Raw genomic sequence first — 13630 nt, forward strand, 5'->3', positions numbered from 1 at the left:
AACCCCCCCCCTTTGCGTCCACCATGCCAGGCACAGGTTTCACTGCCAGGTTGTATGTGCCAGGGAACAGTGCACAGTTGGCAATTCCAGTGGCAGCGGATGAAGGGGGCTGATGGGGGGGACTGGTGGAAGTCAGGTGGGGGGGGGGGCGTTGGTCACACTCATGCAATCGTGGTGTGGGGGGGAGGAGGGTGGATGACCTGTTAGTGACAGGGTGGGCCGAATGGCGCCCCTCTTTGTCGGTGCGGGTAAGGGGGGGGGCAGGGTGTGATGATTTGCATTGTGGAGGCAAGGGGGGCCTGCCACCGGACTTCATGATCGTATCAAATGGCAGCCCGATACCAGGATACCGGTGGAATCTGGTGAGCTCTCCGCCATGCATAGAGTTGCGTGGTTCAGGAATGAGTCTCGCACTTGGGCGCCGTTCCTCGCACCAGGTGAGACCATTCCCGATTTTCAGCTGGTGGGAGCATTTAGTCTCCAGAACGGAGAATCCAGGCCAATAACCTTGCAGAAGAATCTGCAACAGTTGTGTAGTTTTAGTCTTGGATCTTATTAACATTAAGGTCATCATATGCAATTAGTTGTAAATAGCTTCAAACCCGTAACAACAACTGCATTTCCAAAAAGGACGAACAGCTTGCTATTCTAGAGCATCGTTCCTGACCTCAGGTAACCCCAAAGTGATTTCCAGCCAATTAAGTACTTCTGAAATGTAGCCGTTATCGTAAAGCAGAATTTACAGCAGTTGGCAGCACGGTAGCATGGTGGTTAGCATAAATGCTTCACAGCTCCAGGGTCCCAGGTTCGATTCCCGGCTGGGTCACTCTCTGTGCGGAGTCTGCACGTCCTCCCCGTGTGTGCGTGGGTTTCCTCCGGGTGCGGGTTAGGTGGATTGGCCATGCTAAATTGCCCGTAGTGTCCTAAAAAGTAAGGTTAAAGGGGGGGGGATGTTGGGTTACGGGTATAGGGTGGATACGTGGGTTTGAGTGGGGTGATCATTGCTCGGCACAACATCGAGGGCCGAAGGGCCTGTTCTGTGCTGTACTGTTCTATGTTCTACTGTTCTATGTTCTAATATTTCCCAGAAATCTCCCACAAGCAGCAATGTCTTAATGACCAAATAACCTGTTTCTTTTCCGTTGATTGATGGCCAAGACACGAAGGATAGCTCCCCAGCTGTTCTTCAGAATAATGCCATGGGATCTTTTACGGTCACCTGAGCAAGCACTCAGAGCCTCATGTCTCATCTGAAAGACTGCACCTCCAACAGTCCAACCATGTAATGCTTAGGCACTGAAGTGTAGTCCATGACCCACCGGCCTCGTCGTGGCCAACTCTCGGGAAATTTAATTGTTGCGCATTGCGAGATCTAATGAGATCTTGTGGGGCATCGCGATCTGGATCCCACCCACTGGGATCTAAAGCCTGTGCCAAGGAGGCGAGCGCCGTTTAGCATAGGCCTCCATCAACATCGGCTAGGTGTACCAGCACTTGGGCGGTGGGGGGGGTTAGGGTTCTCTCGGAAAATTGGTGGCCCCTGGGTGGTCAGGCTCTGGGCAGGATAGTACCCTGGCACCCCTGATGCCACCTGGGCACCTTGGCAGTGCCACCATGGCAATGCCAGGGTACCCAGGTGGTGCCACTGTCAGGCGAGCAATGTCCAGATGCCGGGGTGACATTTTGTCCATGCCACGAATCAGGTCAGTGGGTGCCCTGTCCTTATGAGGTGAGGTGCGTGGGGCTCAAGGATCCCCTCATTGATAAGTTTGAGCATTGCGGGGTCCGGAGGTTGTGGTGGGGTGTTCAGAGATCAGGGGCGAAATTCTCTGACCCCCTGCAGGGTCGGAGAATCGCCCGGGGCCGGCGAAAATCCCGCCCCCGCCGTGGCAGAAATTCACCGCCACCCGGGAATTGGTGGGGGCGGGAATCACGCCCCGCCGATCGGCGTTCCCTCTGCGCCGATCGGCGAGCCCCCCAGCGGTAATTCTCCGGCCATGAGGCCGAAGTCCCGCCGCTGAGAGGCCTCTCCCGCCGCCGTGGTTTCAACCACCTCTGGTGGTGGCAGGATTGGCGGCACGAGCGGGCCCCCGGGGTCCTGGGGGGGGTGCGGGGCGATCGGACTCCGGGGGTGCCCCCACGGTGGCCAGGCCCGCGATCGGGGCCCACCGATCAGCGGGCGGGCCAGTGCCGTGGGGCACTCTTTTTTTTCCACTGCCGCCACGGCCTCCACCATGGCGGAGGCGGAAGAGAACCCCCCTACCGCGCATGCGCCGGTGGTGGCGGCAGCTGACGCACCGGCGCATGCGCGAATCGGGGAAGGCCTTTCGGCCAGCCCCGGCGCTGGGCAGCGGGCGTCAAAGGCCGTTTGCGCCAGTTTTTGCGCCAGTCGGCGTGGCGCCAACCACTCCGGCGTGGGCCTAGCCCCCAAAGGTGCGGAGAATTCCGCACCTTTGGGGAGGCCCGACGCCGGAGTGGTTGGCGCCACTCCGCTACACCGGGACCCTCCATCCCGCCGGGTAGGGGAGAATCCCGGCCCAGAGTGCCATTTTAAAATGGCCCCATAATCTCTTTCTGCAAAGTGGAGCTTGTAAGTGCAGGAAATGGGACTAAGTGCTGCCTCGGCGTCGCATTCCACGCCAAAGCCCAGAAATGAAGCAGAGTCCTATTTAATAGCAGGGAGATTCTCAGCACTGTCAGCACCGGGAAACACCCAGCTAAATGTGCCCAACACGGGACTCTGTTTCATTTCCGTTAAATCACCCATGTAGTGGCAACCTGGGTTCCTGGCTCAGACCCCGGCATATGACTTGAACCCACAACCTCCAGGAGCCACATTTTATTATGTTGTTTTCATTGAGAAATCCCAAGAGCTGAGGCCCGCAGAACGGCTTACTACTAAAGTTGGAAAGTATAAAATGATCAGATAAATCTGGAAGTAATAATGAGATGATGCCAAATTTTAATTTTAAAAGACTGAAGATTACAGGAGGAACTGGAAGGTATGGAATTCTAAAATTCTGGGAATGAGCGAATTACCGTAGATGTGCAGTTCACTGCAGTGTATCTTGATTTGATGTAGGGAAGAAGAAATTATTATAAGCGATATGAATGCTAATTCTGTGACTTCGCTATCTTTAATCTGGCAAGTACAGATGATTAAAATACAATTTCAAACTTGCCAATGTAGCTGATACAAGTCAAAATTTAAGAAAATGTTGCACATAATATTCTTTGGGTTTCTCAACTTTAATAAAAGATCCACGGAAACCCCATTGATGCGTGTATGCATGGTTTCTACAGAAGGGTATTTCCAGTCGCCAATCGGTAGAGACCCCAAGGGAATGTCTCGTGAAAGTTTCACAAGGTTTGCCAGGACTGCTGTATTCAATATGGATAATGAGCAGCCTACAGCTGCACACTTTCACTCACTTGCAGCCTTTGGCCCATATCCTTGACACAATAAGCAAAGTGCCATGCCTGCTGCTCCGAATGACTTGGAAATGTAAAGAATGGAAACTAGAGCTGGCCAACTGAATCTACAAATATCAAATTAAGGAAACTGTAATCAGGGAGGAGGAGGGTGCTAAACAATCTCATTTTTTGCAAATAAAGAAATAAGTCGCATTGTTCTTTTTAAATGATTGCTTCTGAAAACAAATTTGTGATTGCTAATAGTGGAATGAATATAATAGTTGTCAAACTAAACAAACAAAGAAGTTGGCCGCTAACCAAGAAACTAAATGAGATCTTTAAATAGTAACGAAGTTCAGATGCAGTAGCACATTCCAACTCTGCAGGTCTAATACAAGTCAGACATTCCTAAACTGCAATAGAGTGTTTATTTGACAAACATCTATTTCTTAATTACTTTGAAACAGTGTTGGCATCCCCTAGAAAGTTGATCAAAGTGGATTACTGAAGAATGTATTTAGTTTGCTTTGACCTATTCCACTTATACAATTGAGATATATTTAAAGCAGATGTTGTCCCAGTGCATATTCTGATTTTTAAAGTCAGTGACTAGCACCCGATTGCAAAACAATTTTTATATTTTTCAGATCTTCCCACTTATATAAATGTTTCTTTTAAGGCAGCGTTTTTGGTTGAAAAGCCAGATTGTTGACATTTCAAAATCGGCACTATCTCACTAATTTTGGTTAATTAAATATTTTTATTATGCTACTGAGTCAATGTTATATATCTAATCTTGTTGGGATTAAGAATCCATTATTTATGGGGGTGCGGGAATTATATTAGTTGGGAAGGATACCTGAATTTGGAGATTTTGACACGGTTAAGGGTTTTTTCAGTTTTTTTAAATTTCCCACTGGGAGGGAGGCAATATCAAATGATGTTGGTGGTGGGGGTAAGTGGGATGTGTTAGGGTGCAGCTGATTGAATCACAGAGTCGGTACAGTACAGAATGAGGCCATTTGGCCCGTCCTGTCTGTTACGGTTCATTGAATGAACTATTCCCTTAGTGCCATTGTCCCGCCTACTCCTCATAACCCTGAACATTCTTCCTTTTTACAGGTTACCATCCATTTCCCTTTTGAATGTTTTGATTGAAGATGCCTCCACTAAATTCTCAGGCAGTGCTTTCCAGCCCTTAATCACTCGCTATGTGAAAAGGTTTCCCCTCATATTGGCATTTGCTTCTTTTAACAATTACTTTCAATCTGTGCCCTCTCGTTGTCAACTCTTTGTGGAGCAAATGGCTCAAGATTGGGTGTTGATGTAAGGAGGGTGAGCTACTTGTTGGAACCTGGCAACGTGAAGGGACTGAAAAATCAGCGATTGGGGAGGGGTGGTCAGTCAATCATGGGGCAGATAGCTCATGAGCAGGGTTGGAGGGAGGTCGGCTGACCATGGACGGAAGGAGAGGCTCTGAATGACCGAGGGTTTGCTTGAGGGCCTGGGGAAGAACTTTGGCTCACAAGGAGTGCTTAAAAAGCATTTGCCTTGTGCAGACACCTGCCGATCTCCATTTTGCCACCATGTTTCTCAAAAGTAGGAAGCCCAGCCAGCAAACGTTAATTTTTTTAAAAATTTAGAGTATCCAATTCTTTTCCAATTAAGGGACAATTTAGCGTGGCCAATCCACCTGCCCTGCACATCTTTTTGGGTTGTAGGGGTGAGACCCACGCAGACACGGAGAGAATGTGCAAACTCCACATGGACAGTGACCTGCAAACTTTAAATTTAAATGATGCTCCCAATTGCCCCATTAGACTCTGATTTAAATATTATAATGAAAAATCCTGTCTTTTCAAGACAGAACACAGCTTTGCCAGCCACCCTGCCATTGTAAAAATGACAGAAAATTGAGATTGCCTTTTGCGATTCTAGATATTTAATGACCCTAACCCCTCTCCTGTCCATTGTGGGGGGGGGGGGGGCTAATATTTATCCCCCATCTCCAATTGGTAGCACTCTCTAGAAATGCAGGTTCATTCTTTGTTTTATGCCTATGCAATAAAGCTGAATAAATGAACCTATTTGACTTCCAATTGCACTTGGGGCAGCATTCATCCTTACAGTTTGATGGCTACTTGGTAAACTGTCTCCGCTGGACTGATTCATGGACAGGATTAATGCAGGAGGGTCTGTGGGACCTCAATGACTGACCAATGTATCTGTCGAGGAGCTTTTGCATGGGGACAGCATTCATCTATCAATACTTGGTGCCCACATCTTAGTATTGAAGTTAATAAAGTGATCATCATTTAAAAAGATAAATGGAAATCTTCCTTCTTGATACATAAACTCGTATTTCAATCTTGAACATCATTCCAGCTAGTTCCTTTTGAGATAAGATAATTTAATACTGGGTTTTCTAGCCAAATTTGAATAGATTATATACACATGGCTTTTTCTCTCCGTGCTCAATGCAGATTGGTGGACTGATACAGCTCCCCATTACACACTCGAGAAAAATCAGTCTGTTACATGATTTCAGCTTAACTGCGCAAGAATAAATTTTTTTTAAAAATCATTTTGCCACACAGCTGTAAAAAGCAATCCTGTCGAATGCTCAGGACATAGTCCTGTGGGAGGGAGGCTAGCTGGATCCAATATTATAACATATTGGAGCGCAAAATATAAACATTTATCGTACAAAAAATAAATATTCTTCATACATAAACCAAGCCTATCACTCCAGTCTAATAGAGATTGCACAAGATATTCAATTGAGAGGTTTTCAGGCCTTTTTTAAAATAAATTTAGAGTACCCAATTCATTTTTTGCAATTAAGGGGCAATTTACCAATCCACCTACCCTGCACATCTTTGGGTTGTGAGGGTGAAACCCACGCAAACACGGGGAGAGTGTGCAAACTCTACATGGACAGTGACCTAGAGCCGGGATTGAACCTGGTACCTCAGCGCCCTGAGGCGGCAATGCTAACCACTGCACCACCGTGCTGCCCAGTTTTCAGTCCTAAGTTTTCTTCATAATGCTGGATATTGTCAAATTACCTTTCATCTTGACTCTGCATTTTTTAGTATCTGTTATCATGACTAACCGACTGAAAACATGAATTGCGCAAACTATATATAATATTTTTTTAACCTCTTTTAGGGCGGAATTTATGTGCTCACATTACTAGACCAATTTGCAGCGGGGACAGCAATCCTCTTTGGGGTATTAATCGAAGCCATTGGAGTATCTTGGTTTTACGGTAAGTTTGACCTCGGCATTCAGTTTGAGACTACCTGAATAAACTGTTACGTGACCAAGTTAATTCCGTGGTGTTAGACATCTGTTTAACATAGGCATAACATTAATGTACATTTGACCAAGGACAACAGTGGACAACACCAACATATATTCCTTTGTATGCACAGTAATTGTTGCCTCTTAACCTTTTGTCGCTGATGGAGTTTAAATCAATTTTTAAAAATAAGTTGAAAATGGAAAATGCTGGAAGTAATCAGCAGGTCTTGTCACATCTGTGGATAAAGAAAGAGAGCTAATATTTCAGATCTGGGACCTTTCATATGATTTCCAGCATCTGCAGTAGTTTGCTTTTGAATTGGTCTTGATACGATATAATTTCAGGTTAAGTTGCTTTGCTGCAGTATACATTTTTAATATAATGACACAATGATTTATTTTTTAAAATGTACAATGCTAATACTCTATTATTGAATCAATGTATTTATTCTTTTGCAGGATGTGGGCAGTCCTGGCTAGCTTAGCATTTGTTGTCCATCCCTTTTTTTCTTTTTATTTATTCCTTTCTCCGAGATATGCAGGCAGTGCGCAGAGTGGACGGGGCAAGCCCCTAATTCATCTTGCTTGCTCCAAAAACCAATTCAGTTCATGGTCCCCAAACAAGGGACATACCAGATCCAAGCTGACAAGAACACCTATTACACTTGATCTTACGCTTGATCTTACCCAAAGGTCGAGTGGTGAGACGGTTGTGGTGAGTTGCCTTCTTTAACCGCTACAGTCCCTGCGGTGTAGGCGCACCAACGGTGCTGTCATTCCCTACTTTGAACTGATAGCTCTGTTAGAAGAGTTTAATTTCCCAGTCAGATCATCAATTTAACTTTCTGTCTTCACTTGCGTGAATTTAGCCAATTTCTGTTTTATTGGTGGTTATGGCACTGGACGACACCAGTAGAAAAATGTTATAATGTTCTAATCCCTGATTTTATTGACAAGGGAAGACTATTGGGGAAAGGGACAAGCAAAGGTCGAATAATGGAACTCACTGCCTGAAAGGATGGTGGAGACAGAGACCCTCATAACATTTAAAAAGTATTAAGATGTTATGCCAAAGCATAATAAGGCTATGGGCCAAGTGCTGGAAAATGGGATTAGAACAGTTAGGTTCATTTCTGTGCTATTTCTAGACCTCTATGACAGTGATCCTACAGTAAATATGCTTCTTCTTAGATTGCTGTGATGCTATTGTCAAAGCAGCCATAGAAGGCCCTGCGACCATCTTTACACCCTTGCAGGGTGAAAATTACATATATTACCTGATAAATCAACCAAGGCTGTAGAAAATGATGAGATGGTCAGGTCTCCCAGTAAAACCCAGCCATTCGCATCTATGAATGGAGTGTAAACATTTTGCCATGGCCTTGCAGTATTACAGAAGAAATAATGATTTCCTCTCCTCATCTGATGGGAGAGGATTCAGCTTGCAAATAATTCTCCACCTCCAAAAGTGATGGATACAATTATAATTCAGAATCAAAGAGACAACAAAACCACACCTTCTGGTAATATTAGGCTTTCTAATGACCCATACTTTTTGAATTTCTTTCTGCATAGCAAGTTTGCTATAGGTGTAAGCTTCTGTGTGCAAATTCATTGTTACCTGGAGATCATAGATCATAGATCATAGAATTTACAGTGCAGAAGGAGGCCATTCGGCCCATCGAGTCTGCACCGGCTCTTGGAAAGAGCACCCTACTCAAGGTCAACACCTCCACCTTATCCCCATAACCCAGTAACCCCACCCAACACTAAGGGCAATTTTGGACACTAAGGGCAATTTATCATGGCCAATCCACCTAACCTGCACATCTTTGGACTGTGGGAGGAAACCGGAGCACCCGGAGGAAACCCACGCACACACGGGGAGGATGTGCAGACTCCGCACAGACAGTGACCCAAGCCGGAATCGAACCTGGGACCCTGGAGCTGTGAAGCGATTGTGCTATCCACAATGCTACCGTGCTGCCCTTTCTACTGATATGTTAATTTAGCTGTGATAAACTGTCAAATCTAACCATATGATTAAGTTGGAAATTAATCTTAATGACTATGAGGAGAGAATAATAAAGGTTTCACAATTACAATTTTTTATTCTTGAAAATTATAGAATTTCATATTATTCACAATATGCTTATACTATAATATAAGCATATTGTGTAAGACACAGACAAAATAATGTGCAAGACAGTGGACTTTAACTACTGTCCGCTGAATCACGGCCCTTGTTTTCCTGGTTTGTATGAAACTTTTTTTCTTATTGTCGGTCTTTTTACATGAAATGTTCATTGATCTTAATACTCCCTCATATAGTTGTAGGAAAGTATATTTTTTATCGTCAAAGAAATAGTGATGACTTTTGAAAAAAAATAATAATTTGGTGAATGTTAAAACCAATTCAGTCATACATCATCAAAATGTCCAAATCATATTGCTAAATAACATGAATTTTCAGAGAACAGCATTATCACCCATTTCTCTAATTATTCTGATGTTTTCAAATGGATGGTGATGATTTTGAAAACTAATATTCATGCATTTTCTTTTGCTTTTTTTTTTAAACATGACTGATTTTGTTCATTACTGTTTATGAAAATGGGCGTGACCACTTATATAAACATTCCATTGTTTATAATGATATTCCTCAAATCTAGACCCGTTTCCATATACCAGTCGGATTACTGCATTTGTAGTCTCCAATTCTAAAACTGTCTGATTGGTACCAGGGCCATTTGAGGTTGTTAGTTAATGTTTCAAATGACAGAAGATGACCTGATGTTTGGAAGACGATATGGTATTACAGCCCTGAGCTTTAATTAAAGTCTGCTGATAATGCAATCTGGCATTTTATCCTCTACCTCTGGACTGGAAAAAGATTCCAGCAGTCCAAATGACCCAATGGGATCATTGTCAATGCCCTTGAGGTAGACATGACATTTAAAGAAACTGAATTTTGTTGAGGCATTTGGATTTGAGAATAATGACGGAAGTCATATAATTGCATTGTGGTGGCATAAAATGCATGAAATGCCACCACAATGCAATTACAAGTGTCACTGTTGCCTTTTGCAAATCTTAGCAAATGTGTGTAAAACAATTAGAATGACTTAATTATGTGCTTTAACAGAAGTTTGTACTTTCCACTTCAGCCTATTCCAAACAAAGTTGATATTTATTAGTAATTAATGCATATTTACAACGATCAATAATTGTGAACATTCACTAACTTGATCTTTGTAACATAGAAGAAAATTATTAACTGTGTTCTGAACTTTCTTTGAAAACAAGCTCATACTCCATAATGTTCAAATACACATTTATATTAATCAAGATATTCATAATGTTTATGCACATTTCAAGTTATTTGGGGTAACTTCTTAATCCTGACAATTTTAAAACAAACTGTTGGAAAGAATTCATAGTATTCCATTTCGCCATGATGTGCTTTGAAATGACAATTAAATTGGCACTGAAAGCATTGAACAAATATACTTTCTAACTTGTTTGGAGTTCAACTTAAAAGCAGCTCATAAGTTCAAAAGTCAATGAACATTCATCCAAACATTCATGGAAAGCATGTTAACAGTTCAACCTGCTTACATCAAATTACTCTGAAAGATTCATAACTGTGCACTTATTCTTCGAATCACTTGTTCTTTCTACTTATTTTAAAATATTAGTAACTGGGAATGGAACAGTTTAATTTCTGTGCGTCATGTCTGATTTCAGAGTAACTTTATTTGAGTTTTGCCTCAAATTGACCCTCTCAGCACAAGTTAGCTTGTGATATATGTGCATAATGTGTACGTAACTAATGTAACACTTGTACATTAGCCACTACTTTATGGAGTATTAGTCAAAAAATAACTTTAGCAATTAGCCTCATTTGTTTTCGTTCAGTGTCCAACAACTAGATTCTCACCTCTGCTTGTGAAATCAGACTTTGTAGCTGCAGTTCTGAAATGATTTAACATATCAGTAAAGACATGCATCCTTTCTTCAAAAGTGGATGTTAATTTTGTGTACAAATAGGCAGAGATTGTGAGCCCAATGCAGTGTTTTTATTTTCAGTTGCCTCAATAGGATGTTGTTATAGGATGTTGGTCAAGAATGGCCATGATTAACATTCCATTGTGCCTAGATCCTCCGGCTCCACTGTGGCGGGATCTGCCTCAGAGGATGAGTCGGTTCAGCCAATGGTCCATTGACTTTGTGCGAGACTGGATGATCACAGCAGTGGGCAGGATCAGAACCCCACCCCCCACATCCCGCTATTGTTAAGCTAAATGTTTGAAACGTTGATTGTTCAGCCAAAGCTAGTTTTTGCTCATTAAATACTCCCTACACCTATATGTAGCATTTTATGCACTCCTACAGCATTTATTTATGTATAGGACTGCCATTTGTTAATTAGTACATGCATTGTCTCACATAGTAAGAGTGGAAGAAAGGATGAAAAGAAAAGATGCAGTGGTTTTTTAAATTAAAAAACCATTGCTTGAAAGGTGCCTTCATTCCTATGCAGAATTCATGCCAATACCAATATGGATCTCCCATTTATCGTGTGAACTGCTTTGGTTTAGTAAATTATTGTAAGATAACAATGGTTCCAGGAACCAGCTATGAAATAGACACAGGGCAAGAATAAACACTTGAATTTTTGTTTCTTCACAAACACTGAATGTAACCATCACCAAAATACAAATTATACCACTTGCATGTGACATAATCACCACAAGAATGACACCATGGCTGGATTTTGCAGCCCCATGCCAGGCATGTTTTCAGCGGTGGGAAGGGACATGTAAAAGTTGTTCTTTTAACCAAATCAGACCTACAATGTAGATTCAGGACTTTTGTGGAGTCAGGGAATGACTGGAAGCTAGGTCGACAATAGGACTTTTATCATATTGTTGGCACATGCTTGCATTTAATTTAGTTCACACAATGTTTCTTATAAATTAAATGTAGAAAGACTTAGGAACAATATCAGATGCTCATCCAAATAATGATTCATGAGATTCAGTCACAAATGCCTTTATTCCTGTCACACCCCCATGTTTGCAGCAGCAGACTGGGTAAACATCACATTGACATGGACTGTATCAATTTAAATTGAGATAAATCCCATGGTGTCAAATGACCAAAATTATTACCCAGGAAATTAATTTAACTGCAGCTACCTTTCTCACAACAGAACCGCTAAAGGGAAATATAGTTATCATTGAAACTTTGTGAAATTCATTGTATGCCTAATTGGTATCTGTAGTTACAAATATTAACCAGGATTCGTATCCAACTCAAAGTGATACTAACTACAAAGGTCTTATTGTTATACATTTGTACAGTTATGATTCAGGTCCTAGTGGGTGTAGTTAAAACACAGCAATCCCTACAAGTTAAGGTGCTTGGCAGGGAGTCCACATGATGGCATGTGTGGGAAATGGGAAAAATGTCACACTGGCTGTCTTGGAGATGCACTTCTGAGTTTTAGATTGCTGAAGGTTGTTGGGCAGAAGAAGACAAACCTATCTGGTAATGCTTTATTTTGCACAGAGGAACTTGATGATCATCCTGGGTATTCCCTTGAAAGTGTCCCATTGCCAAACATATTCCGCAACTTGAGTACAAAGCTGCTTTGAGGCTAGAATTTAGGGGGCAATTTTCATTTTAGTCACATCCTTCACTTTTCCGTGAATTTTGGACTTTTCATTGTATAAACCCAGTTTGCAGCCAAGTTTACATCCCTCCTGGTTTTTAATTCCACTAACATTTGCACAATAGACGGACATTGGACCTGGAAAGGGATAGACTGTGGAAACATGTGGCAGTCATATCTATGATAAGAAATGCTCAAAATCTGACAGACTGAAGTAGGCCCTGGAACGAATTACTGGTATAAATGAAGTATGGGACTAATAATGCAGTTATGGTGCAAAACCTGTGAGCAGTGTGCAATGGGTCAAGTAGATTACTTTGCACTCTAGTGCCAAGGTCAGACAAATTTAAATGTTTTTAAAGGGATTGGTGCTTTTCACATTCAGCATTAATGGTGCCAGCTTAATGAGCACTAGGAAGAGGGCTGCTGACTGGCAGCAAAACTCAGCCAATGTATGCAGGACTTAAATGATTAGAACAAAATGATTCAATATGTAGAACCCCCTTTGGAAGCCAAGAAAAGGAAGATTCAGTAATGAAGAGTGACTTTATCTGGAGAGGGAAGCTCAATGGACATTTCTTGTTGTCCTCTCTTGATATACGCTCTGGAAACATGTACTCAAGAAGTTGGAGCTCGTTATTGGACAGTCCAGCAATACAAAGGTGCTTTGCCTCAATTGCAGTAAAATCTGATGCAGTATGCAGTTGATGTGCAGGCTGATTATGCACAATGCATACGGTATTAACATGTTCTACACAGCCACTAAGACTGATTGGATCTCATTGTTCCACATGATGCTTATTAGATGCTGACTAGGTCTTCACTGCATGAAAACTATCACTGATATTATAGGCTTAAAACAAATAGTTCTGACCCAAGTTAAAATAGTATTGAACAAAATTTCAGACAAAAGCATAAAGTGTTTGGATGCTACAATTTTGGAGCAAATTTAATTCAACCATATACCCTGTTCAAATGAATAATTCTTTGAGAATTGAAACTTATTATTAATTGCTGGAGAGCCTTGTTTTCTGTGGCTTGTCTTAATAAGGGAATATTAATCTAACTGAAACATTTTAAAGTTCATTTGCACAGAACCGCAGCTGAAGCAACAGATTAAGGCTTGTATTCTCAGTCTGACAAATGATAATCTGGTCCGTAGTCTTCTAAATACAAATTTATCATTCAGGATTCATTCTTAGTGCAGCCAATGTAAATATCATAAATCTTACT

General features: G+C 42.3%; 1 protein-coding gene and 1 non-coding gene across 2 annotated transcripts in view; one reads left to right on the forward strand and one right to left on the reverse strand.

Annotated features, from left to right (window-relative positions):
* The window catches only part of slc6a2 (solute carrier family 6 member 2), a 200712-nt gene that overhangs the window by 174917 nt on the left and 12165 nt on the right, over positions 1–13630 (forward strand). Inside the window, exon 10 of the mRNA XM_038806745.1 lies at positions 6586–6685. Coding sequence (XP_038662673.1) covers positions 6586–6685 — 100 coding nt within the window. The remainder of the gene's footprint in view (positions 1–6585; positions 6686–13630) is intronic.
* LOC119972046 lies at positions 7236–7431 on the reverse strand. The gene has a single exon (XR_005461978.1). It is a non-coding gene; the product is annotated as a U2 spliceosomal RNA (small nuclear RNA).

The sequence above is a fragment of the Scyliorhinus canicula genome, chromosome 9 (genome assembly GCF_902713615.1).
Source record: "Scyliorhinus canicula chromosome 9, sScyCan1.1, whole genome shotgun sequence".
In the NCBI taxonomy this organism is placed as follows: domain Eukaryota; kingdom Metazoa; phylum Chordata; class Chondrichthyes; order Carcharhiniformes; family Scyliorhinidae; genus Scyliorhinus; species Scyliorhinus canicula.